Source organism: Carcharhinus amblyrhynchos, chromosome 9 (genome assembly GCF_965287045.1).
Source record: "Carcharhinus amblyrhynchos chromosome 9, sCarAmb.v2.hapA, whole genome shotgun sequence".
NCBI lineage: Eukaryota > Metazoa > Chordata > Chondrichthyes > Carcharhiniformes > Carcharhinidae > Carcharhinus > Carcharhinus amblyrhynchos.
Window position 1 is genome coordinate 29,145,264 of NC_137332.1, and position 26,278 is coordinate 29,171,541.

At 40.6% G+C, this 26,278-nt stretch overlaps 1 protein-coding gene across 3 annotated transcripts in view; it reads right to left on the reverse strand.

Annotated features, from left to right (window-relative positions):
* Positions 1–372: 372 nt before the first annotated feature.
* Positions 373–26,278, reverse strand: part of zswim5 (zinc finger, SWIM-type containing 5) — a 207,880-nt gene continuing 181,974 nt past the window's right edge. For all 3 annotated transcript variants that reach the window (XM_080195379.1, XM_080195380.1, XM_080195381.1), the window contains 9 exons: positions 17,062–17,238; positions 16,802–16,948; positions 11,609–11,746; positions 10,715–10,975; positions 9,039–9,174; positions 7,510–7,667; positions 5,614–5,777; positions 3,672–3,753; positions 373–1,954 (listed from right to left, as the gene is read on the reverse strand). In XM_080195379.1, the coding sequence (XP_080051505.1) occupies positions 1,092–1,954; positions 3,672–3,753; positions 5,614–5,777; positions 7,510–7,667; positions 9,039–9,174; positions 10,715–10,975; positions 11,609–11,746; positions 16,802–16,948; positions 17,062–17,238 (2,126 nt within the window). In that variant the 3' untranslated portion in view covers positions 373–1,091. The remainder of the gene's footprint in view (positions 1,955–3,671; positions 3,754–5,613; positions 5,778–7,509; positions 7,668–9,038; positions 9,175–10,714; positions 10,976–11,608; positions 11,747–16,801; positions 16,949–17,061; positions 17,239–26,278) is intronic.

The following is a 26,278-nucleotide window of genomic DNA, read 5'->3' on the forward strand; positions in this document are numbered from 1 at the left end:
CACTTCACAGACATCCGCGACTTTTTCACTTTTTTAAAATAGTTGTTCGGACCACAAAATACTGTCTCCACAGAGGTACATGTGGCAGGTTAATTAATACCTGTGTGTACTTTCATAAAGTACCAAACCCAAATTCTTCTCCCATCGGCATTCGACCGTCAACTCGTAAAAATAAAACTCATTTAAAAAAAATAACCCCAATTCACCCTTGGGAACTACTTCAGACTCAGTGGACAGTATGCAAGTAGCTCTGCATAGAGATGCCATCTCCTTCACTCGTTCGCATACAAACACAATGCATGGGAGGGGGAATGGGGGGGCGGGGAGGGGAGGGGAGGGTGGGGGCGGGGGTAACCTGAGAAATGTGCTCTGCAGTCTCCCTCCTGTTAAAACATTTCCAGCCCACAGTGAATTTCAAGTATCCCATTAATGACATAGAATATTAATTATAAATTAATATACTTTACAATTCTTTCAATAATTGACACATATAATATAATATTTACAGTTTTCAATAAATGCTTTTGCTACTTTTGTTTTAGCATCCCTGAGAATGGTCTCTTCTTTTAAGTACCTTCACACACACACAAACACATGGCATATGGTCACATGTTGAGTAAGCCATCTCACTAAACTGTTTTGGTGGTGCGTGAGGTTTAGTGTTGCTTTGCTTGTACATTTCTCTTTTAAAAAAAATGTGTACTCTTCCTTTCGCTTTTAAACCTAGTCACTCATGGAGATTAAAGCTGACTATGGGAGACAGCAAGACGGAGAATAATCAGAGAAAGAGAGAAAGAACAAGTGAGAGATAGAGGTATTTGCCTTGTGTGACAGAATTTGGTATAATGGGTACACTTGTAAAGTGTAAGAAACTTTGTATAACTTTGTTTTCCGTAATCCTTGAGTTTCACGTGCGAGAACAATTCTTTTTTGTGGCTACTGGAATTATTGAACAATGTATAAATTGGTTAATGCTCAAATAAATGCTGACTGGCTCCACTGGTTGTGCCAAGACACTGAGTACCACTCCTATGAGACAAGATCACAGTTGAACAAAAAAAAGGAACCAATATAAGTTTGTAAATAGTGCATCAGCCAAAGCGTTCTCGGACAAGCATCATTAGCTTTTTCTTTCCCTTATAAATTTGTTTTAGGTTATCTATGAACTGCGCAAATTGTATATGTCCATCCTGTGCCATCAGAAACGTCTCTCTGGCTTTGCTAAGAAATTCAATAAACTCCCCATAATGGCGAGGGCTGATGTGTGTTAAACGAGAGTGGGTGGTGTTGATGTAGGCACCAATTGTGGCATCCAGCAGCTGGCGGAGTGGCGCTTTGTCAGTTGACATCAGTTTGCCAGAGTTTCGCCGACCGGGAATTCCCGCCAGTCCAGGGGCCGTCATTGTGCACCTGCGCAGAATGTCCGATAACACCGTGGCACACTGTACACTCTTAACCACCAGAGGGATAATGGCAGCTAGTTCATTTTTTCCCAAGGAGTGGCTCAGTGCACATGCCCAAAGAACGTCATTGATAGCTGGGTGGGTGTCTTGGTTGTAGGCTAAATTGAGGTGGGTCATGGCGAGGCTTGCAAGTTTGAAGGCCCGCAGCGGGTACCCTCTGTGCTCCATATACCGAGCTATGGTAAACAATTGGGAATAGGTCATACCCGTAGAAGCTGCATCAATAACAATTTGGTAGGCCGTCTCAAAGGCAATGTGGTCTTTTTCACACAGAGTTAATGCAGACAGTGCACAGTTCTGGGGATCCTTCATGGCACACTGAAGAGCAAGGGTCCGCGCACAGCTCGCTAACTCCTCCCGCTGTGTGTAGTCCAGATTCAGCCGAAGAATGGTGTTGTGTGACGTGACTGTGGCTGCCACAATGCTGGTTGCTTCAGTTGGTGTGAAGAGCGTGTACCAGCTTTGCAGAATGCTGACCAAAGCTCGCACACCTACAAGCAAAAGAGAAGAGAATATTTAGACATTTTTTGGAATGTGTGGACATGGCTAATTTCTTTCCCTTTGTGTAACTAGATTCATTAAGAAGTCTCACAACACCAGGTTAAAGTCCAACATGTTTATTTGGATTCATAAGCTTTCGGAGCACTGCTCCTTCATCAGGTGAGTGGAGAGGCAGGTTCACAAACACAGCATACATAGACAAAGACACATCTGCAAGATAATGGTTGGAATGTGAATCTTTACAGGTAACCAAGTCTTTACAAGACTCACATTCCAACCATTATCTTGCAATTGTGTCTCTATCTACATACACCATGTTCGTGAACCTACCTCTCCACTCACCTGATGAAGGAGCAATGCTCCGAAAGCTTGCGATTCCAAATAAACCTGTTGGACTTTAACCTGGTGTTATGAGACTTCTTACTGTGCCCACACCAGTCCAACGCCAGCATCTCCCCATCATAACTAATTCATCTGAAGCCACTCATCCATTTCTGACCAATATTGGCACAGTGGTTAGCACTGCTGCCTCACAGTACCAGGGACAATTCCAGCCTTGAGTCATTGTCTGTGTGGAGTTTGTATGTTCTCACCATGTCTGCATGGGTTCCCCCGGGTGCTCTGGTTTCCTCCCAGTCCAAAGCTGAGCAGGTTAGGTGCATTGGCCATAGTAAAAAAAAAATTGTCCTTAGTGCCCCAAAAGATGTGTAGGTTAGATGGATTAGCCATGACAAACGTACGCAGTTATGGCAATAGGGCAGGGGAGAGGGCCCGGGTAAGATGCTGTGTCAGAGAGTCAGTGCAGACTCAATGGGCCACTGCACTGCATTGAATAAGAGAAACACATGGAAAAGAATGGAATGACTGTAGTTGAATGAAGTAAAACATGTTGTTTCATAATGTTAATATTTATTGATCATATATTAGGCTCTCTCAGTTGCCCCTTAATATGCTGTTTTGCTTATTAGAGATTGTTTGCTGATGTCCTTTCTGTAGAACTCTAAGTGGGCCGTGGAAGTGCATTTGGAAAAGAAATGTAATGCTTCTGTAGCAAAACTTCATGCTGCAATGAGCAAGGAAAGGGAGCACTACTTGGTTTGCTACTAGCAATCTGTTTCTAATAATAAAAGCACAAGGGATAACAGAGACCTCTGTAAATGTACCAATTTCTTGGAGCAACAATTAAAACAATTCAATAGACATTTTTGTGTCACAGAACAATTAATGGGCTGGCAACACTAAATAAATGACACTGGATCCTCTTGAGGTACTAAAAATTTACACTGATATCCTTTGGGATTTTCTATTTTTCAAATCCTTTGTAAATATTACTGCTTAAACAGTGAATTTAGGCAACAGTGGCTAATAGTGGACAAAGGGAGAACTTTATCTTGGTGGAACCCAAGCTGAAATAAAAAAGCTGAATTCAGAATATCGAGATAGGTGCCAACATGGGAGTATCTCTGGAAATCATGCCATTTAAGCTGGAAAAGTTCAATTTGTGACAGATAGAACAATCTAGAAATGGTTAGCATGATTTAATTAGCAAATCTATCTGATGAAAATCCAAGTAGAGTTAGCTAAAGGCATTGCAATTTCTTTAGAAATCTTTTATCACTCAAGATATTAATTAAAATTAACTTTGATTTGACAAAATACTTTAATGCAAATTCTAAAAGTTTTATTGCAACAATCATAATTGCATACCAACTTCTGTAGCACAGGTCACCAACCAGCGCACCATTTCCCTGCGTCTCCAGTTGAGGGTCGACAAAGTCATCCGCATCACCTGCATGAAAACCGGATGAATTAGATTATTTTCCTCTCCATTAGGTAGTTCCTCATCACCCTCAATCCCAAACATGGTTCCCAGCACTAGATTAAAGGCAGAAATATGCATCACATCTTCAACACTCGTGTGGCACTACAGTTTAACTCTCCTGTCACTGGATAATTGAGGGAAAAAAGCAGGAGCAGGTTGCGAGCACTGCATCCAATTACTGGGGAACAGTAAAATGTTTCTGTATTCACCATATGGGGCAGACAGTGGCACAGTGGTTGGCACTGCTGCCTCATAGAGCCAAGGGCCCAGGTTCAATTCTGGCCTTGTGCAAATTCTCCCCATTCCTCCAGGTGCTCCAGTTTCCTCCCACAGTCCAAAGATGTTCAGGTTAGGTTGACTGGCCATGCTAAATTGCCCCTTATTGTCAGGGGGATTAGCAGGATAAATATGTGGGATTACGGAGATGGGGCCTCAGAAGGATTGTTGTCAGTGCACGCTCAGTGGGCTGAATGGCCTCCTGCTGCACTGTAAGGATTCTATGATTCTGTATTCACCATTTCCATGAAGGGAAGGATAACAATGCACTCTCATTGAGATATCTCAAAAAGACAATCTCGGAATTTTATATATTTAATGTATTGATCATACAATGATGTTATACAAAGATGTGCTGAGGTGTATATTTTCAAAAAAAATTAGCCAGATCTTCCATTCTGCAGGTGGTCGTATCCAGACGTACCTTGGAAGATGTACCGGGGTTCCACTTGAAATCCCCATGTAAGTATAGCATGGGAATGTCCCAGGAAGTTTCAACTTAAGTTAGGTATCTGGACCTGGAACTCTTCAAAACTCCAGTTTAAAAAGTTGGAGAATTTGATTCCAATTTTCGTATTAAAATAGTTATCCAGGAAACGTTGGAAGGATTAAAAGTAGTTCTAACTCTTGAATAACTATACTAACCCACAAACGACATTCAACCCCCCACCCCCTCACCCCACACAGACTATCCCAATCCCCACTCCCACCCTGACTATCTCCTCACCTTCCAACTACCTCCTCACCTCCAACTATATTCTCAAGCCCCCCAGTGCCCCCAAACACACTCCGACTAGCTGATTCATCCTCCTTCCTCAACCATTCACCTTTCACAACTACCTTCCTTCCATGGCTTATCAAAGTGGCTGGGACATTTAAACGTACCAGCATATGGCAGCTAGCACTGTAAAAAGGGGCCATGGCTTTACATAACCCAAGTCTCCAGCACTACACTTTGAAGGACTCCAGGGACAGCCAAGTTCCACATCTTTCAGCAGGCCTTGGTCAAAAGTTCAGTCGAGAAATGCGAAGCTACATTCTAAGGTTGGAAAATAAGAGTGGAGTGGTAATCCAACAGTGATTCCCACTCTATGGATGATTCAGTCAAATAATTTCTATATAATGAAAAGTATTTACATTTACAGCTTTTTGTTATTTCTTCACTCTCCTTCAATTCCCCCACCCCCTCCTCCCTGCACCACTACCCCATCCCCTGGCCTCCATCTTTTCTCTGCAAATAGAAACATAGAAAATTGGAACAGGAGTGAGCCATCTGACATAATGACCCTACTCTGCTATTGACCGTGATAATGGCTGATCCTCTATCTCAATACTCCCTCTCTCATCCCATACCCTTTAATGCCCTGATGGTGGAAACAGCTGTCTGGTGTTTGTGACTTTCTGATGCCTCACCCAGGGAGCTATCTTACAATGCAAACCTTGCATGAGGAATGGAAGATTTTATCAGCTGGGTAGAATACCACAGAATGAAAGCATTGATGGCCTGGATTGGGTTTGTTTATTCTAGAGTGGTGAGTTTATTGTTCTCACCTGCAACCCAAGCTCCAGAGCCACGTTGAGAAGCGTAATGTCTGGTGGAATGTCAGCCGGTGTCGCTATTTTAAACGCATCCTGGGCCAGTTTAAATATGAGGGAGGAGGAATGAATGTTCTTCCGAATAGCTTCTAGGACAGTCCGCAACCTCAGCATATCCCCTGAAAATTGTCAAAAGAAGTTAATTGGGTCCTATTGTCTCACCAGTTTGGAGCTCCCTCACATCAGTCTGTGAATAACAAGGTCAGTGCCGTTATTCTTAGGTCACCGAGAAAAGAGAGTAAAAAGCACGATGGTATTATACCAAGACGCTTATGGAGACATGTTTCTAATACATCATGCTATATAACTCCCCATTGTGACCTCTCAACCTTGCCCATGTTTTCAGGCAGCAGAATGAGGCAAATACCAGATACTTCATCACGAGCACAATGCACAAAATTGAACATGAGAGCAAGCCAATTCCACCTGCCCAAGGCCATTTCCTCAGACTTGGTTATAAAATTTAGTTGGCAAATACTTGCTGGTTATCTATATAGGCAGAAAGTTATAAGGGAAGTGGGGAGGGGGGAGGGGAACATAATTTTAATCACCAGTATTTCCAAAAATAGTTATGGATGCATATTAATACTTTTTTTTTGAAATAATTTGCACCATGAGTATTAATGACATTTATAGACAAACTGGCTTGCAGGATTTACTGTGGTCAGAAGTACAAGCCAGTTGAATTCACACAAAATGCCATTACTGCTGAACTTGTATTTTAAATGACTGCTCAAAACGTCCTTAAATTGGCAGAGTCAAGAAACATTGGTAGAGTCTGGTGACATCAACCAAGGGAGACCATGCAAACTTCACTTTGATGACAGCCTAGAAAATAAGATCTCTTTACATACTGATTAAGAGACGTTCCTTTTTGATTTCAGAATTTTAAAATTGTCCATGCCACTGGATCTGCACGCTATCACATTCCGTGTAAGTAGGATATGTGAAAAAGATATATGACAGAAAAGGTCTAGCTGTTCCATAGAGCCTGGCTCATTCAGTCATATTGTGCTAACTGACTCTCCATACTTGCCAACTATCAGCCTCTGTGCAATTGCCTTGGAGAGGCTAAAAAGAAAGACAATAAATTAGGAGGCTAATTCAGGAGCTCTGGAAAATTTCTCTTTGACCCAGATTGTGGTGCAATAAGAACTGTCATTCTGTATATATCAAATGGCCATAAGTCATTTTAACAATATATCATTAAAAAGCCACACAGATCACATTGGGTGCGTGCGTGCTACAGAACGAGTATAAATTGAAACTAAAATAATTTTCCCAACTCTACCAACTGGTTCTCCCGATGGAAATGCTCACGTTTATCAGCACTCTTACTGCATAACTAAATATTCTTCATGGTTGTCATCATAAGAATCATATAACTTACTGTTCTGATCCCCCAATTTAGAATACAGGATAATTTTGTACTGTCAACCCAAAAATGAGTAACATTTTGTCCCCAAACTTTTTTTGTAGTGGTACACACCCAAATTAGGCCCAGTTGCATGGCATTAGCTTTAAATAATAGTGTCTCCACTCCCATTAAATTCTTTTCTTGCCCAGTGTCACACAACATTCCCAAACTAAATGCATACAGTTGACTTGTAGCCACTGTCTGTAATCAAGTCCTAAAAGGGCGGGGACAGCAAATCGTTGCAACTTCCACCCTTCAACCATGTAGCAATGCTCCTTGCTTCTTGGTGCCTTCTCCACCATGGCATGGTCGAGACTAGAATTTTGAGTTGAGAATATGGCTGCATACCATTATCTCATTTCTTTTCACAGCACAGCTCATCCAGTAAGTAACGTGGAGATCCAAAGTTCTTTTTTGTTTGTGCTAAGACTAACCTTTTGCAGCTGTTAACATTGTGGAGGCCAGCTCACATTGTTGAGACTCGAGGTGTCCTAGAGTAAACCATCGGGGATATCGACTGGGTACAACAGAAACAATGTGGTGGGGGTGGGATACATCGCCTGCGTGTGACGTCGACTCCAGAACAGGTAATCTACAAAAATAAGGACAGCTACAGTATAAGAGGTGATACGTGGAGAACAGATATTAAATAGTATGCAGGTCTGTGGATAGCCCAAAATGTATAAATTATATCTTGCATCATTTATTGGCTCATAGTCTGAGAGAACAGGAGAGCTGTTTAAAATGCTGTATTTCTAGGTTTTAATGTTCTGCAAATTCAATATTTTTTGCATTATATTTGTGTAAATATTAGGACAGGTATAAAAAAATGTATATTCAGATGCCATAATCAATCTGTTTGTTTTGCAGGGACTTGGGATGGGCTTGGGAAGGGAATACAAGATACACATTTTCCTGCATTCACCCTGGTTCCCCGATGTAAAGCCAGAATGTTGATGAGGAAAATTAGGTATGGAACTGTTAGCTCATCAAGCTTGGACCAAGACTGCTCTGTCCTAACTTTAGCCCAATGTCAATTGGCTGCCATTCCAAGTGAAGACATCCCTTTTCCCCACCAAAGATATTTTAAGATGAAAAATGGTATATTGTGAAAATGGTACAATAACTTGGTTTGGAAAACTATCGCCAGCCCAAAATTCCTAACAGTGACAAAGAGTGGTGACAGATATCCAGATTTTGCCCACCCCAAAAAGTAAGCGTCCTTCCATTGCAAAAGCAAACTGAAAATGAAGGACCAGGAAGATCCTTTTCTGCATTATCTCTGATGCTTGCCCATGAGCTGCACCTTTCGTAGACATGCCCAGGTTCACTACTTCAAAGAGGTCAAAGGACAAATAAAGAGGTCACAGATGCAACGCAACAGGTTCTTGAGATCTGAACATTCCCCAGGCTCTGTAGAGACTCTTTTATCCCTTCCAATTTTAAGACAGTATGACCAACAATTAACAAATGATCAGGAGCTATACTGGGGATAGAATGTAGTGTCATGCTTTAATTTCAGTCACTCTTCCTATGAGGGTAGATCTTGGCCTCTGGCTTGCAACCTTTCTCTACCCTTATTCAACTAATGTCTACACTCTTGCCATATGGGAGAAAAAAATATCCCTCACCATTGCACCACTCCCAGTGGCACAATATTAGATCTTATTACTTTTAGACCCAAAATTGCCAGGACTACACAAATCACCTTTCACTCATCCCTGTCTACTTTTAGTTACCCTCAAAAAACATCAAGATCTGCGCAGATCCTGCATTATTGCATTGAAATATACACACATACATACATACATACATACATACATACATGATTAGTTGGTGCTGCTGAGATATCTTAATGTAACCTTGAAAGCACACTTTGAACTGCAGGGGGATGTGCAGCTACTGGAGTCATAAATTGCATGCAATCCATATCAATATTTAATATTCCAGTAAAATTACAAACCTCATTGCTCTTAAAGCTAGTTTGTATGCAAGGTCAGCATCGTGGGACAGTAAAGCTGAAAAAAGATACTTTGCAAAAGTATGCATTGGCACGCTTTCCCGGTGAATCACTTCGCCCAGGCCGCTGAAAGGACCTCCTGTTAATAATCAGAATTGCTGTCAGCTCAGCTGAAGAAAGAATGTCCTGATGAATTTTTACATAAATAATTTTACATGCAAGGTGACATTTTAACGTACAAGGCTTCCGATTTCATGTATTTGTTTCTGCAGATATTATGCAAATACTTCTCAATTTAATATCGTTAATCTTGAAACAGAAGAGCTATCTTTGGGAAATTTGACAATGAACGTCAACTATGAAATACTTCAGCTTTCCTTCTGCAATTGCTCAGGTTTTTGTAGCTCAGTCTTGTTGCAAACTGAGATTAAGGGATTAAACTTTGGTGGGGATTCTCTCAATATTCCAACATAATTTTGATGCAAGTTATGAGATGCATAGGAACTAGAAGCAAGAGTAAGCTATTCAGCCCCTCAAGTCTGCTCCGCCATTCATTTTGATCATGACTGATCATTGAATTCAATATCCTGATCCTTTCTTCCTCCCATATCAGTTGACCCCTTTAACATAAGAACATAAGAACATAAGAAATAGGAGCAGGAGTAGGCCATCTAGCCCTTTGAGCCTGCCCCGCCATTCAATAAGATCATGGCTGATCTGTTGTGGCTCAGTTCCACTTTCCCGCCCTCTCCCCATAACCCTTAATCCCCTCTCTTATCAAGAACCCATCAACCCGCTTCTTAAAAATATTTAGCGAGGCAGCCTCCACCACTTCAACGGGCAGAGAATTCCAGAGATTCACCACCCTTTGAGTGAAGAAGTTCCTCCTCAACTCCGTTCTAAACCGCCTCCCCTTTATCTTGAGGCTGTGCCCCCTAGTCCTACTGTCTTTTCTGAGCGGGAAGAGTCTCTCCACCTCTATCCTATCCATCCCATTCATCATCTTATACGTCTCAATGAGATCTCCCCTCATTCTTCTAAACTCTAATGAGTACATCAAGAGCTATGTCTACTTTCTTCTTAAAATCTTGGACAGATCTTGGAGAAATACTGTAATTTCTGCCATTTTGTCAACGTTTGCACAGATCATCTACTGGTGTCCCTGGAAAAGTGAATATTTTCTTACTGAAGACATTTCCACTAATCCTGAAGTTTTCTTCATGTGTTCCTTAAATTATTTTTATAACATAATAAAAAAGGGCAATTTCTGGAGCTGATTGTATATTCTTGCACCAACTTAATATGGCAGAAGGTTTATGAAAATATAATTTTCCAATTATAACAAGATGAAATATCTTTCCAGTTATCATCAAGTCTAGGTCAGACCCATCCATTATATAAAAGCATAAATACGGAACACCAAAAATTAACTTGGCCATCTTATCTATAGCCTTTATCTTAGAATTGATACAAGGAAAACAAAAGTTAGTGCCATATCTCCCAATCCTTTGAAAGTAATTATATCAAATAAGTGCATGAATCTCGCCTCAATTCTCACATTACTGCTTCCAGAACTGAAAGGGTAACACTACACCAGCCATTATAACTTGCCTTTCTTGACAAACAGTGGATGCTCATTTGCTTTCTATAAAAGGATTTGATCTAAAACATTAGCTTACCTTCTAACAAGATAACAGACTGTTTACGGAGGACCTGCACAAGCATTTCATCTAATTCGAGCTCTTGCAGTTTGAAGATTATTTGCTCCTCATTACGGCAGACCTTGTCTTGTGCGTAGAGACCTTCAGGCATTACTCTTTGCTGACCCATGCCCATCAGCGCTACTTCCATAGCAAGGGTAAGGTAGGATTCGTTGCTATCTAGATACCCAGACACAACCACATGTTGGTAGGTGGCAGGCTTCAGATCACTGCTCGAATCTAGTGGGAAGTAAACAGAAAGAATTCTTGGACAAAATGTAAACATCTGCTCCATAAATGACTTTTGGAACATTCTTAAAATTTTAGTTTTTGGACTATTAAAGAAAAACTTAATAATGCATAAATATCCTCAAAAACTTGCAGTTTCAGCATTCCCATTTACATTCTTGTATAATGTGATGATTGTCCCTTTGAGGACAACAGAGCAGAAGAGGGTCACCTGGCTTGAGGGGTCAACTGAGACTCAATTACCTGTTGCCAGTAGTTCATTAAAAATCAAAAGCCATACATGGGGTTATTTCAATAACAAAAAAATCCTATTCTAAACTTGTCTCTTTGACTCCTCTTCCCTTTGACACACTTGTCATCACCATGTATTAGTCTCAGGTGGGAAACATGCAAGTGACTGAGGATATAATTGGGAACACATAACCCAAGAACAGCAAGGAATTTAAAGTACACAAGACCAGAAGCATAGAACTGATCTCAGTCACCCATTTCTATCTGTTAAAGAAAAGAAACTGCAGCTTTCTACTAGGTACTTGATATAGTGGTAATTCTAGAACTCGAAGATGACGACCCTATTTGAGCAAACAGGTACAAGTAATGAACACAGAGAGGACTCTCTCTTACCTGCTGTGTCCATACAACTCTCGTCATCTAGTCGGCAAGCTTCAGTCAGTGTGATGAAGAGACACCCAATTGGGTCCAAAGGATGACCCACCCACCCTTCCAGATTTGTAATTGTAGTTACTCCTCTGTGCAGTAATTCTGAAAAGAAATAGTTCAACAAAAATCAAAGGTGCTATGCTTCTGCTGGCCAATGAAAAAAATCTTTTACCTTCACTAACAAATCAGCAATATTATCCAACTGGATTCAAGTCCTATGTATAGACACACAGTACTTTTCTTTTTTGCATAGGCTTTGTAATCTCTTTTAATTCTCCTCCTTGATCTCCACTAAAATTTTCCTTCAGCAGAGGTGAAGGCAAAAGACAACCGTCCTCTACCAGGATCAGTTCCTTTGTGTGATCACGAGGAACTGGCCCAATTCCTATTCCCACGTAAAACCTTGTGGCTCAAGAGTTAGCAAACAAAACATATCTGGAATTTGAGCAAACTGTAGCTGTTGCATTTCTGCCATCATTTGATCCCTAGATAATGCATGATACAACATCCAAACAAGGCAGCCTTCACTCTTACATTTGTCCCACCTGCCGACAATGAGGGGAAACCAACTGGGTTAGAACATTGTCAGACCAATATAGATACATAAAAACATAATATCCTTTGGAAGGTGCTGGGTGCTTTCACAATAAAGATTAAAATAAGACATGCCACTTCTTGAAATAAGTTCAAAAGACACTGCAATTTAAACATTTAATTTTTGCCACATTTTAAAAACTGCAAAGCATCCAACCCATAAGAATTATGATTGAAAGTAGTGTATTGTGGTGCATCTCCTATAGCTTTGCACATGGAAAGTAACAGTTTTCCACTAAGTTCACTGGTGTACGTATAATTATGGGGACCTGCAGTTTATCAAGTTACATCTAATGACAGGATTGTGCAGCTGCAGTTACGATTGTGCATCAGAAATGGTAATGCCCACATTTCATGTGTGTTCAGGATAGTTTAATGAACAATGAGCCAGATTTAATTAATAACTTAATAGAATGTGAACATTTATCTAATAGTGATCATAACACGATTGAATGCAATGTTGTGTTAAAAGGGGAGAAACATGAGCCAGCTACTAAAATCCTGGACTTAGTCAACGCTAACATCAGTGGGATGAGACAGAGATTGTCCACAGTAAACTGAATAAATCTGTCCATGGATAAAATGGCAGAACAGTGGGGGTGTTCAAAATAATAACTTAACGTGATGTAGGTTATATCCTAAGGGGCAAGAGTTCTAATTGCCAAAAGCTATCCACGCATGATTAAAGAGTGATAAGGAACAAAATAAAACTAAAATGAAAAGCCTATAAAAATGCAATAAAAAGCACAGATCCTACTGAATGAGAGAAAAACAAAGAATGCAAAAGAAGATTGTAAGAGCTTTAAAAAGGAATTACGAAAAGAAATTTGCAATGGATCACAATAGCTACATAAAAGCAAAAACCACAAATGTAACAAGGAAAGTCTGGTGGTTAAAAGCAATTTGTGCTCTTCAAATCTGACATTGGTGATAGATGAAAAATCAGAATGTGATAGACGTATTAAGACATATTTTATATTGGTGTTTATAGTACAGGAAGAGGACACTCGAGGAAACTATACCAAATCATCGATGGGGAGACGTACCAAAATTAACAGAAGCAAATTAGCAGTAAAAGAAGAAAATAATGGCAGTAAGAAGTGATAAATCGCTAAGATCTGATGGCTTTCATCCAAAGGTTTGAAAGAAAACGAATGAGAACATTGCAGTATACAGTAATCTTCCAAAGCTTTTTTTTGATTCAGGGACCGCTCCTTTAGATTGTAAAATTGTACAGATATCTCTGCAATTGAAGGACGAGAGAAGGAAACAAGGGATTTACAGACTGTTTAGCCTGATATCAGTTGTCAGGAAATTAGTAGAGTCTGTAATTATGGATGGAGTGACTGAGCACCTTGTAAGTTTTTAGCCAGAGAAAGGGTCAGCAGGGATTTGTAAAGAGTTATGCCTGACAAACTTGACTGAAATTTTTGAAGGATTGCCAAGGTAATGGACAGGAGAATGTCTATGGAGGTTATTTACATGAATTTTCAGACTGACATTCTATAAAGTCCCTAGTAAGAATCTGTTAGATAAAGCTGATGGAATGGAGGGAAAATTATTGGTTATGAGATTGGCAAAGTGACATGGATCATGGGTTGGTACTATAATTGCCATGACATAACTAATGGTGTCCCACAAGGGACAGTGTTGGAGCCTCTACATTTCAATGTATTTATTAACAAATTAGATGATGGGATAGAAAGTCACATATCCAAGTTTGTTGATGACACAATGGTAAAGTTTAAAGTTTAACAGTAAGAAGTTACTGTGAAAATCTCCGAGGCTCCAAATTCCAGCACCTGTTAGGGTACAGAGGGAGAATTTAGCTTGGCAAATGCACCTAACCAGCATATTCTTTGGGCTCTGGGAGGAAACCAGAACACTCAGAGGAAACCCACGCAGACGCGGGGAGAACGTGCAGACTCTGCACAAACAGTGACTCAAGCCGGGAATCAAACCCAGACCCCTGGCGCTTTACGGCAGTAGTGCTAACCACTGTGCCAACCATAACTGGCACTGTAAGCAGTGTAAAGAAAACAAAATTATAACTAGACATTGAAAGATTAAGTGAATGGGCAAAACAAATAGATTTCAACACAGACAAGTGTGAGGTCATCCACTTTGAAGCTATAATGATAGATTAGAGTAGTCTGGTGTGGCACTGTGGCACAGTGGTTAGCACTGCTGCCCCACAGCCCCAAGGACCCATGCTCAATTCCAGCCTGGGTGACCGCCCAAGTGGAGTTCGCATGTTCTCCGTGTTTGCATGCGTTGCCTCCGGGTGTTCCAGTTTCCTCCCACAGTTCAAGAATGTGCAGGTTAGGTGGATTAGCCATACTCAATTGCCCCTTAATGTCCCAAGATGGATTGGCCGTGGTAAATGTGTGGGGTTACAGGGATTGGGCAGAGGGATGGACCTATCAGAGAGTTGTTGCAGATTCCATGGGCCTCATTAGCAGTACCATAGGGAATGTATGATTCTAGCTTCTAAATGGTGAAAAGCTGAAAACAGTGGTGATCCAAAGAAACTTAAGAGTTCATGTAGGTAGATTAAAATGTCATTTACAGATGCAGAAAAAAAAGGCTAATTGAATGCTGGCTTTTGTATGTAGACGGCTAGAATACAAGGGGTTAGATGTTATGCTACAACGATACAAAATCCAGGTCATATCACATGAGGAATATGGTTCAGTTATGGCAGCTGTACCTTAGGATGGAAATATTTTCCTTGGAGCTGGTACAGCATAGGTCCACAAGAATAATATGATCCCAAGCATTAACATACAAGGAGCAATTACACAAAAATTAGTATCACACTCCCAGGAATTACAGTTAAGCAGCAATTTGATCAAAGTTTTAAAGAAATTGAAGGAAGTGATAGGTAGGAAGTGGGAAACTATTTCTGCTGGTTGGGGAATCAAGAATGAAGGTGGCATAACCTTAAAGTTCAAGGCAGTTCTTTCAGGAGGAAAGTCAAGAAACACAAAGGATGGTGAAACCTTGGAACATTCTTCCTCAAACAGCAGCTAATGCTGGGTCAATTGTTAATTTTAAATCTGAGATTGATAGGCTTCTCTTAATCAGAACTGGTAAGGGATATGGGACAAATAAGTGCATATGGAGTTAAGTCACAATATCAGCTGAATGGTGGAACAGGCTCGAGGGCCTCCTTCTGTTCCCATATTTCTAGGAGTTTGCAACTTGCATAGAAAATGTAATATATTACAAGTGTGCTTTTGAAATGATTGTGCAGCCATGCGAGAAGAGGTTGTACGCTACTGTGAAGATCAACTCTGCAGGGGAAGTGATTGATCAACTGTATCAAAAGGCAGAAATTAGCTCTGGATGGGGCTAAGGATGGGTGGGGAGGAGAATACAGCCAAAGCTTCTTGCTCCATTATCAAACAACAAAGAAGGTATGTCTATAGTAAGGTGCTTTTTTTTATTTTAAAGACAAATTTTTAGGTTAGAAGATGCAAAGCACTCATTAAAAAAACTCAAAATTCTGAAGTATTAATGAATAAACGAATTTATGAATAGACAAGTCACAGTTTCCTCAATGAGTCCCTTGATAATATGTGAACGTACGAAGGAAACTTTCCAGGCTCATTGCCATCGCTAAGAAGTTAACTGAAATCTCCAGGCTGGTGGATCTCACCTTATTTTGCCCCACCTCAAAGCAAAATTCCATAATTGAACAGAAACACCTAGAAACTCTCAGCAGATCAGCAACAGCTGCGGAAAAGTTAAAAGTTAAAGTCTGATGTGAACATTGGACTAAGAATAAATCCACACCCAAAATTTTAGCTCATCTGTTCTCTCCACAGGTGTTGCCTACTCTGCAGAGTTTCCAGCACTTTTTGTTTCAGTTCCAAGGTTTTAGCATCCATGGCTTTTTTGTTTTATATTTCATATAGGGCAAGTTACTTGCACATGAAATCTATCCCATAAGTAACAGCATTTTTGATTTGATTTATTATCATCACATAGAATCGTACAATCATAGAATCCCTTGCAGTGCAGAAGGAAGCTATTTGGCCCATCAATCCTGCACTGACAACAATCCCACCAGGCCTTATCCCCGTATTCCAATGTATTTACGCTGCTAATCCTGAGGGGCAATTTGCCATGACCAATCCTTCTCTATGAACGGTATGCTTTGTCTGCAGAGCATGCAAGAAACAATATTTTTCACTGTATACTAATATATGTGACAATAATAAATCAAATCAAAATTAATCCACCTAATCCACAGATCTTTGTAGATTAAATCCACACCCACATATGGGCCAAATGCAGGCAAATGGGACTAGCTTAGGCGTTTTAAAAAAAAAAGGGTGACATGGACAAGTTGGGCCGAAGGGCCTGTTTCCATGCTGTAAACCTCTATGACATTTATTAGTATACTTTGAAAAGTATTGTTTCTTGCATGCCATTCAGACAAAGCATACCACTCATCAAGAAAGAAAGGAGAGGGTGCAGAATATAGTGTTACAGTCATAGCTAGGGGAAGAGAGAGATCAAGTTAATACCTTTCTGACATTTTTCACTGGGACTCACCTTTCTTTTGATGTTTATAGATTTCTAGCTGCCGTTGCTGCTGTAGACGGAGTGTATTGATGATTGCAACAGCTAATCGAAGAGCTTCTTTAGGATAACCATGGGAACGTAGGGCATCCACCCTGGCACAGGCAGTGGGAACATGTTCTACGAGTATTAGAATAGTTTGGAGAGAAATTAGTATTAGGCCACTTTTGTGAGGGGCAAGGAGTTAGAGCAAGGAAAAAGATATTAAGAACAAAGTAAATTGTGCACTTTACCTAACCACAGAGGCTGTCCATGCACGTTGAACAGGAGGCTCTCACTCTCTCTCTGGTAAGAGGGTGACGCATAAAAGTCGCTGCTTATAATACGTTGAAGATGACTATCCTGCCAATGAAGGTCACAAGCTTCCATTGCACGTGTGAAAACAGTCCGTCGTGGCCTAGCTAAAGACTCTGTTTAGAGAGAACATTGTGGAAATAAGTTACTATATGCAGTTTACAAGGATTACCATCTTATATGAGAACAGCAACATAAAACCTTCTTCTGACACCACTGGATGGCATAAATTGTGTCAACAGTTGTTCAGGTCCCAGTTTTGAGTGACACGTGTCCTTAAAATGTAACACAAGAGAATAAGAAACAGAAGCTTAAGTAGACCACTGGCGCCTCAAGCCTTTTACCGTTTAAGAAGATCATGGCTGATCTGATCTTGGCCTCAGATTCACTTTCCTCCATCTTCCTCATAACCTCTAACTCACCTATGGTGCAAAAATCAATCTTAGACTTGAATATATTCAACCACCAACTTCCAAAGTTGTCTGCGGAAGAGAAGTCCAATATTTCATGACTCTCAAAAGAAATCCCACCTTATGTCTGTCTTAAAATAACTGACCCCTTATTCTGAGAGTATTGCCTTTTGTTCCGGATTACATAATGAAGGCAACAGCCAGTTTTTACCCTGTCAACACCCCTCAATCTTACATTTCCATAAAATCACCTCCCATTCTTCTAAACTCCATTGACTACAAGCTCTTTCCTCACAACTTCTTTATCCCAGGAATCAACTTAGTGAACTCTCTCTAGACTGCCGTTAATATAAGCATATCCTTTCCTTTAAAAGTAAGACCAAAAAATTGTGAGCTCACCAATGCCCAACACAGCTGTTGCAAGACTTCCCTATTTTTATATTTCATTGCGATAAAAGGCAACATTCCATTTGCCTTCATATTTACTTGCTGTATTTGCATGTAAACTTTTTGCATTTCACACATGAGGACACCCAGATTCCTCTGTACTACATTTGTAGTCTCTTACCATTTAAATAATGTTTTTCTTGTTTATTCATCCTACCAAAGTGGACAACCTCACATTTTTCTCACATTATACTTCATCTGTCAAATTTTTGCCACTCACTTAATCGATCTAGAACCTTTGGCTGAATTTTCTTTCGCGAGTCAGGGGGCTAATGTCAGGAGAATTCCCAGCTCCACAAGACAAATGCTTAAAAATGGCTGCCCACACTTCTAATTTTCAGTGTAGAGCAAACTAGAAGTTAGGGCAGGCAATCCTGGAAGTAGTGAGGATGCTGGGTGAAAAGCCTGCTTTACGGCTCCAGCACTGTGTCCAAAACTAAAAAAAAAAATCCCACCAATCACACGCCCTGCACAGTCCCCAAAGCCCTATCCAGGCCAACCCATGCTACCTCATGGTCTGAGCCCACCTCTGTAACCTTTGATGGCCTTCATGCCCCTATGATGCCAACATGGCAATCTATGCCCCTGTACTTGCTACCCACAGCGCCTCACCTGATATGCCAACTCATGCCCCTGTACCTATTCCTATGGCCTTTTATAGCCCATGCCAATGCCAACTCATGCCTCCCATCCACCATCCTTTTGTCCTTACACCTACCACCAACTCACTCAGTATCCATAATAAACAGACCTCAGGAAACATGTTGAGGGGAAATAAAATAAAGTTTTAAGTATTTCAGACTTTATTAATTGAAAAAAAAAACAATCAAAAAATATTGCTGCATTTACATTCCTTCAAATACATAAAACAGCATAAAAACAAAATTCATTCAAATGCAATTTCATAAAACAGCAAGCATTGAAATTCACAGTCATATCTCAGTCTATAAACCATTTGTAGCTGTCAAATTGTGAAATGGTAGGCTCCCGACTGTAATAATGGATAGTTTTGAAATCAGTCATGCAACAATCAGTAAGGGAAACCATCAGGCTTATGTCAACAGACAGTGCGAAATAGCAAGTATTTTTCTTTGAAACACTCCACACATTTCTTTAAAAAATTTAAAGGACAGGACTTGTAAATGCCTGGACAGGTCCTCTCGACACTTTAGGTAGGCCCACTTTGTAGGTACTTTTGACAGTTATAATAGGTCTGTTGACAGTTCCAATGATCTTTACATTTAATGAGTTATACATTTCTGTCACACGTTCATGCCTACTTTTATCAATTCCAAAGAGCACCTGACCTAACTCCAAGGACACCCGACCTCCCCAAAGGTTTCTTAAGATCCTGAAGCTGGAAGGGGGCTAAAAATTCAACACTGGGAAATCCAATCCCGATTAACCTCACAATTTTGATGGCTGGCAGCTGGAATATGGGATACCTGGATTTTCACTCCTGACTCATTGCACTCACCTGGAGTCAGACCTGCTGTTCCCAGAGACAGATTGGAGTTAGCCACAGAGCTGATGTGAGCTGTTTAAAAGGCTTGTCTCTGGGTTCTGGGACTTTGTCCTAGGTGTTTCCTTTAATTCTAGGCCCTCTAGCCCTCATCTCTCCCACTGATCAACCACCACCTCCCACCCACTTCCCATGCCACTTCCATCATCTGTGCTAACCTATGGTCTCCAGCCACCTTCATAAATCCATATAACCCCCATGTCATCTTAATGCTAATTGGTGCCCATTCATGACCCCCACAGCCCTTTGCAGTTACAAACATCTAGTATTGGCAAATGTCGGGAGCCATTTTGAGTGTTAATATAGATTTAAGTATCTATTATAGCCTTTCCTATAGCAAAAAAAAATTCATGAAAACCCGTTCAAAATATTTAAATTCCGGGAACTTAATCCCTTAAAAAATGATGTGGATTTAAAAATCACACATCAAAGGCGGTTAATCCTTTATTATCTTATGAACTGTCAAACTACATACCCAGGATCCCTGAGATAATGATAGGTTGTGGAAAGCAGCTAAGCATGAATAATAATAGTAATAATACAATGATAGCTCTTGAATAATGCCAACAAATTGTAAATTCTAGGACAGATTTTCTAATATTCTCACTGACAGGTAACCTCTTTTTAAAGTGAAGGACTGTTGGTTTAAATAATTTCACAGTTGGGTATTATGTTTTACATCTCAGTGACACAGCAGGCTGCTTTATTTAATTTTTAAAGGGCTAGGGATTTAAATAACCTCAGTTTGCGAGTTCTACAGATCTTATATGCCCTTCATGAGCACTTACTCTACTCCAAAAATTCATAATTCCCAATCTGCAGGTTATGTGCTTCTCCACAGCAAAAATGGAATCCGGCTAAACTTATCACTAAGTTCAAATGATCCTGCAGGCATTGGGTTTCCCTCATGTGATTCACGTGCCAGTTTCTTTCCCTTGCAGATAAAAATGGGATTCGTTAGAAATGGGGTTGGATAACCAAATCTGGGTCCTGCGCACTATTTTTCAAGGTCCACACAGTACCTGTGAATCTTGTGAAAATCGGGGCCAAAATATTTAAATCAGATTCTCCTTGGAAGGCGAATGGGATGCTGGCCTTCATCGCGAGGGGGATTGAATATAAAAGTAGGGAGGTCTTGCTGCGGCTGTATAGGGCATTGGTGAGGCCGCAGCTGGAGTAGTGTGTGCAGTTTTGGGCGCCGTACTTACGCAAGGATATTTTGGCCTTGGAGGGAGTGCAGAGGAGGTTTACTAGGATGATGCCGGAGTTGAGGGGGTTGAGCTATGAGGAGAGGCTGAATAAATTAGGCTTGTACTCGTTAGAGTTTAGAAGAATGAGGGGAGATCTCACTGAGACGTATAAGATGATGAATGGGATGGATAGGATAGAGGTGGAGAGACTCTTCCCGCTCAGAAAGGATAGTAGGACTAGGGGGCACAGCCTCAAGATAAAGGGGGGGGGCGGTTTAGAATGGAGTTGAGGAGGAACTTCTTCACTCAAAGGGTGGTGAACCTCTGGAATTCTCTGCCTGTTGAAGTGGTGGAGGCTGCCTCGCTAAATATTTTTAAGACGCGGGTTGATGGGTTTTTGATAAGAGAGGGGATTAAGGGTTATGGGGAGAGGGCGGGAATGTGGAACTGAGCCACAACAGATCAGCCATGATCTTATTGAATGGCGGGGCAGGCTCGAAGGGCTAGTTGGCCTACTCCTGCTCCTATTTCTTATGTTCTTATGTCCTTTAAATTTGGCAAGGGACCCATGAAACCCTTACCCAGCAGCTGCGTCTGCGTCACCTCCCTGGCTAACAATGAATATTGGGATTCTGGTTTCAGGGGATCTTGGTCAGAGTGGTGAGATCAGCATCCTTAGCTTAGCAAAGGTGGAGAGAGTGAGCTGTGAGGTAGCAATTGCTGCCGTTCCTGTTTACAATCCAACAATCTCTCCTGTTAATATGTTTGACAAATACATTATTGGGCTCGTCTATGATTACTTTCTAGTAATTTACCTACAAACGTTAATGCACAAAGGCAGGAGATCATCAATTCCACAAACTGCGTCCTGCATAAGTTAAAACTTTCAGGAACAAGTTGAAAACAAAATAGTCAGTGAGCCAACTTCAACAGCACCTTCCAAATCCAGGAAATCTACCACCTTGAAATATAAAGGTATTCAGACACATGGGAGCATCATTACCTACAAGTTCCCCTCCAAGTCATTCGCTACACTGAATCAGAATGACATCACCATTCCCTCACTGTTGCAATCTTTCTTAAAACTGTCCTCAGCCATTGAAGCCATATAGGGACTGCCCCTGCACTTCAGGGCATACATCACACCCATGGCTACATCACATCATGGCCTTCACCTTGTGTACAGGTCAAAGTCCCTGATGATGTTTTCCAGGAACACCTTCAGGCCTACTCGTAGATCAGGCTGGAGACGCACTTGACACTCCTGCAGCGAGCCAGGCGGCAAATGGTTATGCCCTGGATGTTGTCCTGATGCATTTTGCACTGCCGCTTGGTTCCACCTTTTCTCAGTCCCTTACAACCCTTTCCCTCTACCTGACATGATCTGCACTCTCACTGGGTCAGGAAATCTGAAACTCCCTTCCTAACAACACCGTGGATGTATCCACAGAATGACTGCAGAGGTTCAAGAAGGCAGCCCACCAGTACCTTATCAAGAGTAATTAAAGACAGGCAGACACTCACATCGTATGAAAGCATAAAATCGAATGAGATTTTGATAACCAGTTTAATTAGCATCCTTTCATTTTTGGAACTTGAGTTCAAACCTATGCTAGAACAATGGTTTGGAAGCCTTTTTTTCTGGCTGAGATGTCTAATGTGAAATATGATCAGCATTTTTCAATCTAGTTCCCCATGAACAAAGGTCCATAACATCCTTAATTTGGTAACTTTATTTAGACAGGGAAGATGTTACAGAAAATGAAAAAAATCTCAATTGTACAGTCACTATTCTAACTCTGGATTAAGATTGACATAAACTATATTCACAAGAAATGGGTTAGATGGGAAAAGAGTGTGATAATATCAATATCACTGTATTTTGTTGAACAACTCTATTTATACCCTAGCCAAACAGACTGAAGAGTAAGTGATGAGCATGTAAAGTCTGAGCAATCTGTAATTTTGTCAAATTGTGCAAGGAAGATTAATTAAAATACACGAATGAAGCTGAAATAATACTGGATTGATGATCATCTCTCTGTTGAGGTTGACTAAGCTTTGTCATACCAAGTCCAAATAGACAACTTAGTAGCACAAGGAAGCCATGCAGCCCCTCAAGCTGTTCCTCCTCCAGCAACTTGCCCATTTGTGCTCTGGACCTATAGGGTGGAGGGGGATCCGATAAAGCAGGATGAGGGGAGGTGGGAGGGGCAACTTGGTGGGAGGGGCGCAGGGAGGGGGATGCTCCTAATGCACAGCGCACTCCTAAATGGGGAAATGCTTCCTTTACCGCTGGCACGGTGGCAGTGGTTAGCATTGCTGTCTCAGTTCTAAGGACCCAGGTTTGATTCCTGACACGTGTCACTGTCTCTGCAGGGTCTGCACAGCTTTCCTCCGGGCGCTCTGGTTTCCTCCCACAGTCCAAAAGATGTGATGGTTAAGCACTTTGGCCATGCTAAATTCTTCCTCAGTGTAACAGACACTGGAGCGTGGTGACTAGAGGATTTTCACACTAACTTCATTGCAGTGTTAATAAGTGCCTACTTGTGACACTAATAAATAAACTTTAAACTTTTTCATCTAGGTAACAAAAAAAAATAGCCTGCCCGCATCAACCATATCATGGTTATCCTCCAAATTTTCCAGCATGAGGTTGCCTTTATAAATTCTGTTCCACAGTCATGAGTTGGTGCAAATAAAGACCTGTTGCTACTAGTTTTCCAAGTAGAAAAAATAAAAAGCCTAGACTCTCTGGTTAAGGCCTCATTGCAAAACCATTGAAAGATTAACAACTCAACAAATGGATATACAAGCTGAAATCCTTAACAATAGCAACTCCTGACACGTTAATGGCATGTGTGAGAAAAGTTAAGTACAGTAGACAAATAATATTTACCATATTTAGAAGACAGCAACATTTCAATTCAATGCAAAACAAAGTCTGGAATGCATACCATAATGCAAGCATCAATCATGTTAACATGTGCATGAGTCAAATGAGACATGCTACGATATGAAGTGACAAATATTGGAAAACAAACAGAAATTTAGGCACAAATTATGAAGGTGCACACAGTATAAATTAGATCTTTGGAGATAATACGGTGCCTTTTTTTCCCCATGAGGGAGACCAAATTTTATATCCAAACAATTGTCTCAAACTTTAAATAGGAGGATAATAGGTATCTGGCCAGAGATATCCCTTAGCCTTCAACAATTATTTAACTTTTCAATAATCTAGCAAGGCTATGGCTTATGAATGGCAGTTTCTATCAGTGAGACTTGGATTTATACCATTTCAGACTGATTGGAACACATGCATCCTATGTTTTGCCCATGTGAAGTTAGTTTAAGCAAACTCGATCCAGTTCTGATGCACAGTACAAAATTGTCCCTTACTTTCTTTAAAGTAATGTTATTTGTATTTGGGAAGTGGGAAGAAAATTAAGTCTGAATACCATATGGTGACTTTGTTATGGGGATTGTGCAAATGGTAACTTGTCTGTCAAAAGGTAGCATATTCCTGTGCTTTACCTGAACCTAATGCTGACACATCTTTCTCTCTGATGAGCACAAACGCCATACAAACAAATCTATAAAACAGCATGCAGATAATTCAGGACATTTATGTTGAGTAGACATATTGAAATTACATTCTGATCTCATCCTTTCCTTAGAATGGAACTTGGTCTCAGATTTCCATTCCACTTCAGCCCCTTCTCCAAGCACACTAAAAGACCATTACTTGTAGACTGATTGTATTCTATTTTAAAAATTTCCAATTATAAATAACATGACACCCAAAATAGTCTGTCCATTGAACGCCATGTGGGAGCTGTAAGCGAACCTGACTTTGTAAGCAGCAAGGAGTTTTAATTACTCAAGAGAAATCTATGCACAAGCTATATTATTTATTGTAAAAGTCAAACAATCACACAAGTGAAGATGAATTATTAATTTACTCCAGTTTTGTAATCATTTCCATATTTCACTGAATATGTATTGATTCTTATGAAAGTGAGTTGTGCCATTTGTTTTAAAACAGCTGTAAAAAAATGATTAACTGCAGTATTCTCAATGTTGTTTTCCAATATTTGCAATGGTGAGTAGAGGAGATATTGTTGTGATTAAAATTGGTTGGAAGGAGTTATTGAGGTGGATTGTGCAAAGCAGATGAATAAACTGGATTAACATGATGAGATCACTTAAGCATTCCTGAGTTAAATGATTGCTGCTGAAATCATCTAATGCACTGCAATAACACCAAATAATTTCCTTGCAGTATTGGCAATAGTTAAAGTAATTACAAATTGGTATTCTCTGCATACAATTGAACACCAGTTTTAGATTAGTATGTAGTTGCTTGACACAGAAATTGAGATTGGTGAAAAAAAGTTGAAAAAGATGATCAATCGGCTCACAGTATAATTTACTTGCGCACGCTAGAAGCTACAAGACCCTGTCCTTTACAGACAGAAAGGGCCTTTTTCAACTATACTAAAGCTTGGAGGAAAGTAATTCCCTGGTTCATTCTCCATGGCAATGACATGACCAGTGTCAACTTACCTGGTTTGAATTTAAGCAAAAACTTGCCCATTAGCTGTTCATAGAAACATAGAAGATAGGAGCAGGAGTAGGCATTTGGCCTTTGGAGCCTGCTCCATTTATTACGATCATGGCTGATCATCCAACTCAATAGACTGATCCACCCTCCCCCCATATCCTTTGATTTCCTTCGCCCCCAAGACCTGCATCTTACTCCTTCTTAAAAACACACCATGTTGTGGCTTTCTGCGGTAATGAATTCCACTGGCTTATCACTCTCCGGGTGAAGAAATTTCATCCTCATCTCAGTCCCCTAGTTCTAAACACCATCAAGATTAGCCTTCCTGCATTTACCCTGTCTAGTCCTGTTAGAATTTTATAAGTTTCTGAGAACCCCCTGCACCACCACCACCCCCAAATTCTTCTAAATCCTAGTGAGTATAAAGCTAACCAACTCAATTTTTCATTGTATGTCAGTCCTGCCATCCCAGTTATCCGTCTGGTAAACTTTCTCTGCCTTCCCATATAGCAAAAACATCCTTCCTTAGATAAGGAGACCAAAGCTGCACAATATTCTAGATGCAGCCTTCTTGATTTGATTTATTTTCACTTGTTGAGATCCAGTGTATTGTTTCTTGTGCGCTATACAGAAAAAACAATGTTCATAGAATACAAAGGGGAGAAGGGAAGGAGAGAGTGCAGAATATAGTGCTGAGTTACAGATAGGATGTAGAGAAAGATCAGCTTAATATATGGTAGGTCTATGTCAGCAGGGAAGAAACTGTTCTTGAGTCAGTATGTGTTCTCAGCCTTTTGTATCTTTCTCCTGATGGAGGAAGGTAAAGAGAGTATGTCTGGGGTGCATGGGGTCATTGATTATGCGGGCTGCTTTTTCAAGGCAGCAGCAAGTGTAGACGGAATGAATGGATGTGAAGCTAGTTAGTGTGATGGACCGTCTATGTTTGGAGTTTCTTGCAGTCTTGGACAGAGCAGGAGCCATATCAAGCTGTAATACATCAAGAAAGGATGCTTTCTGTGG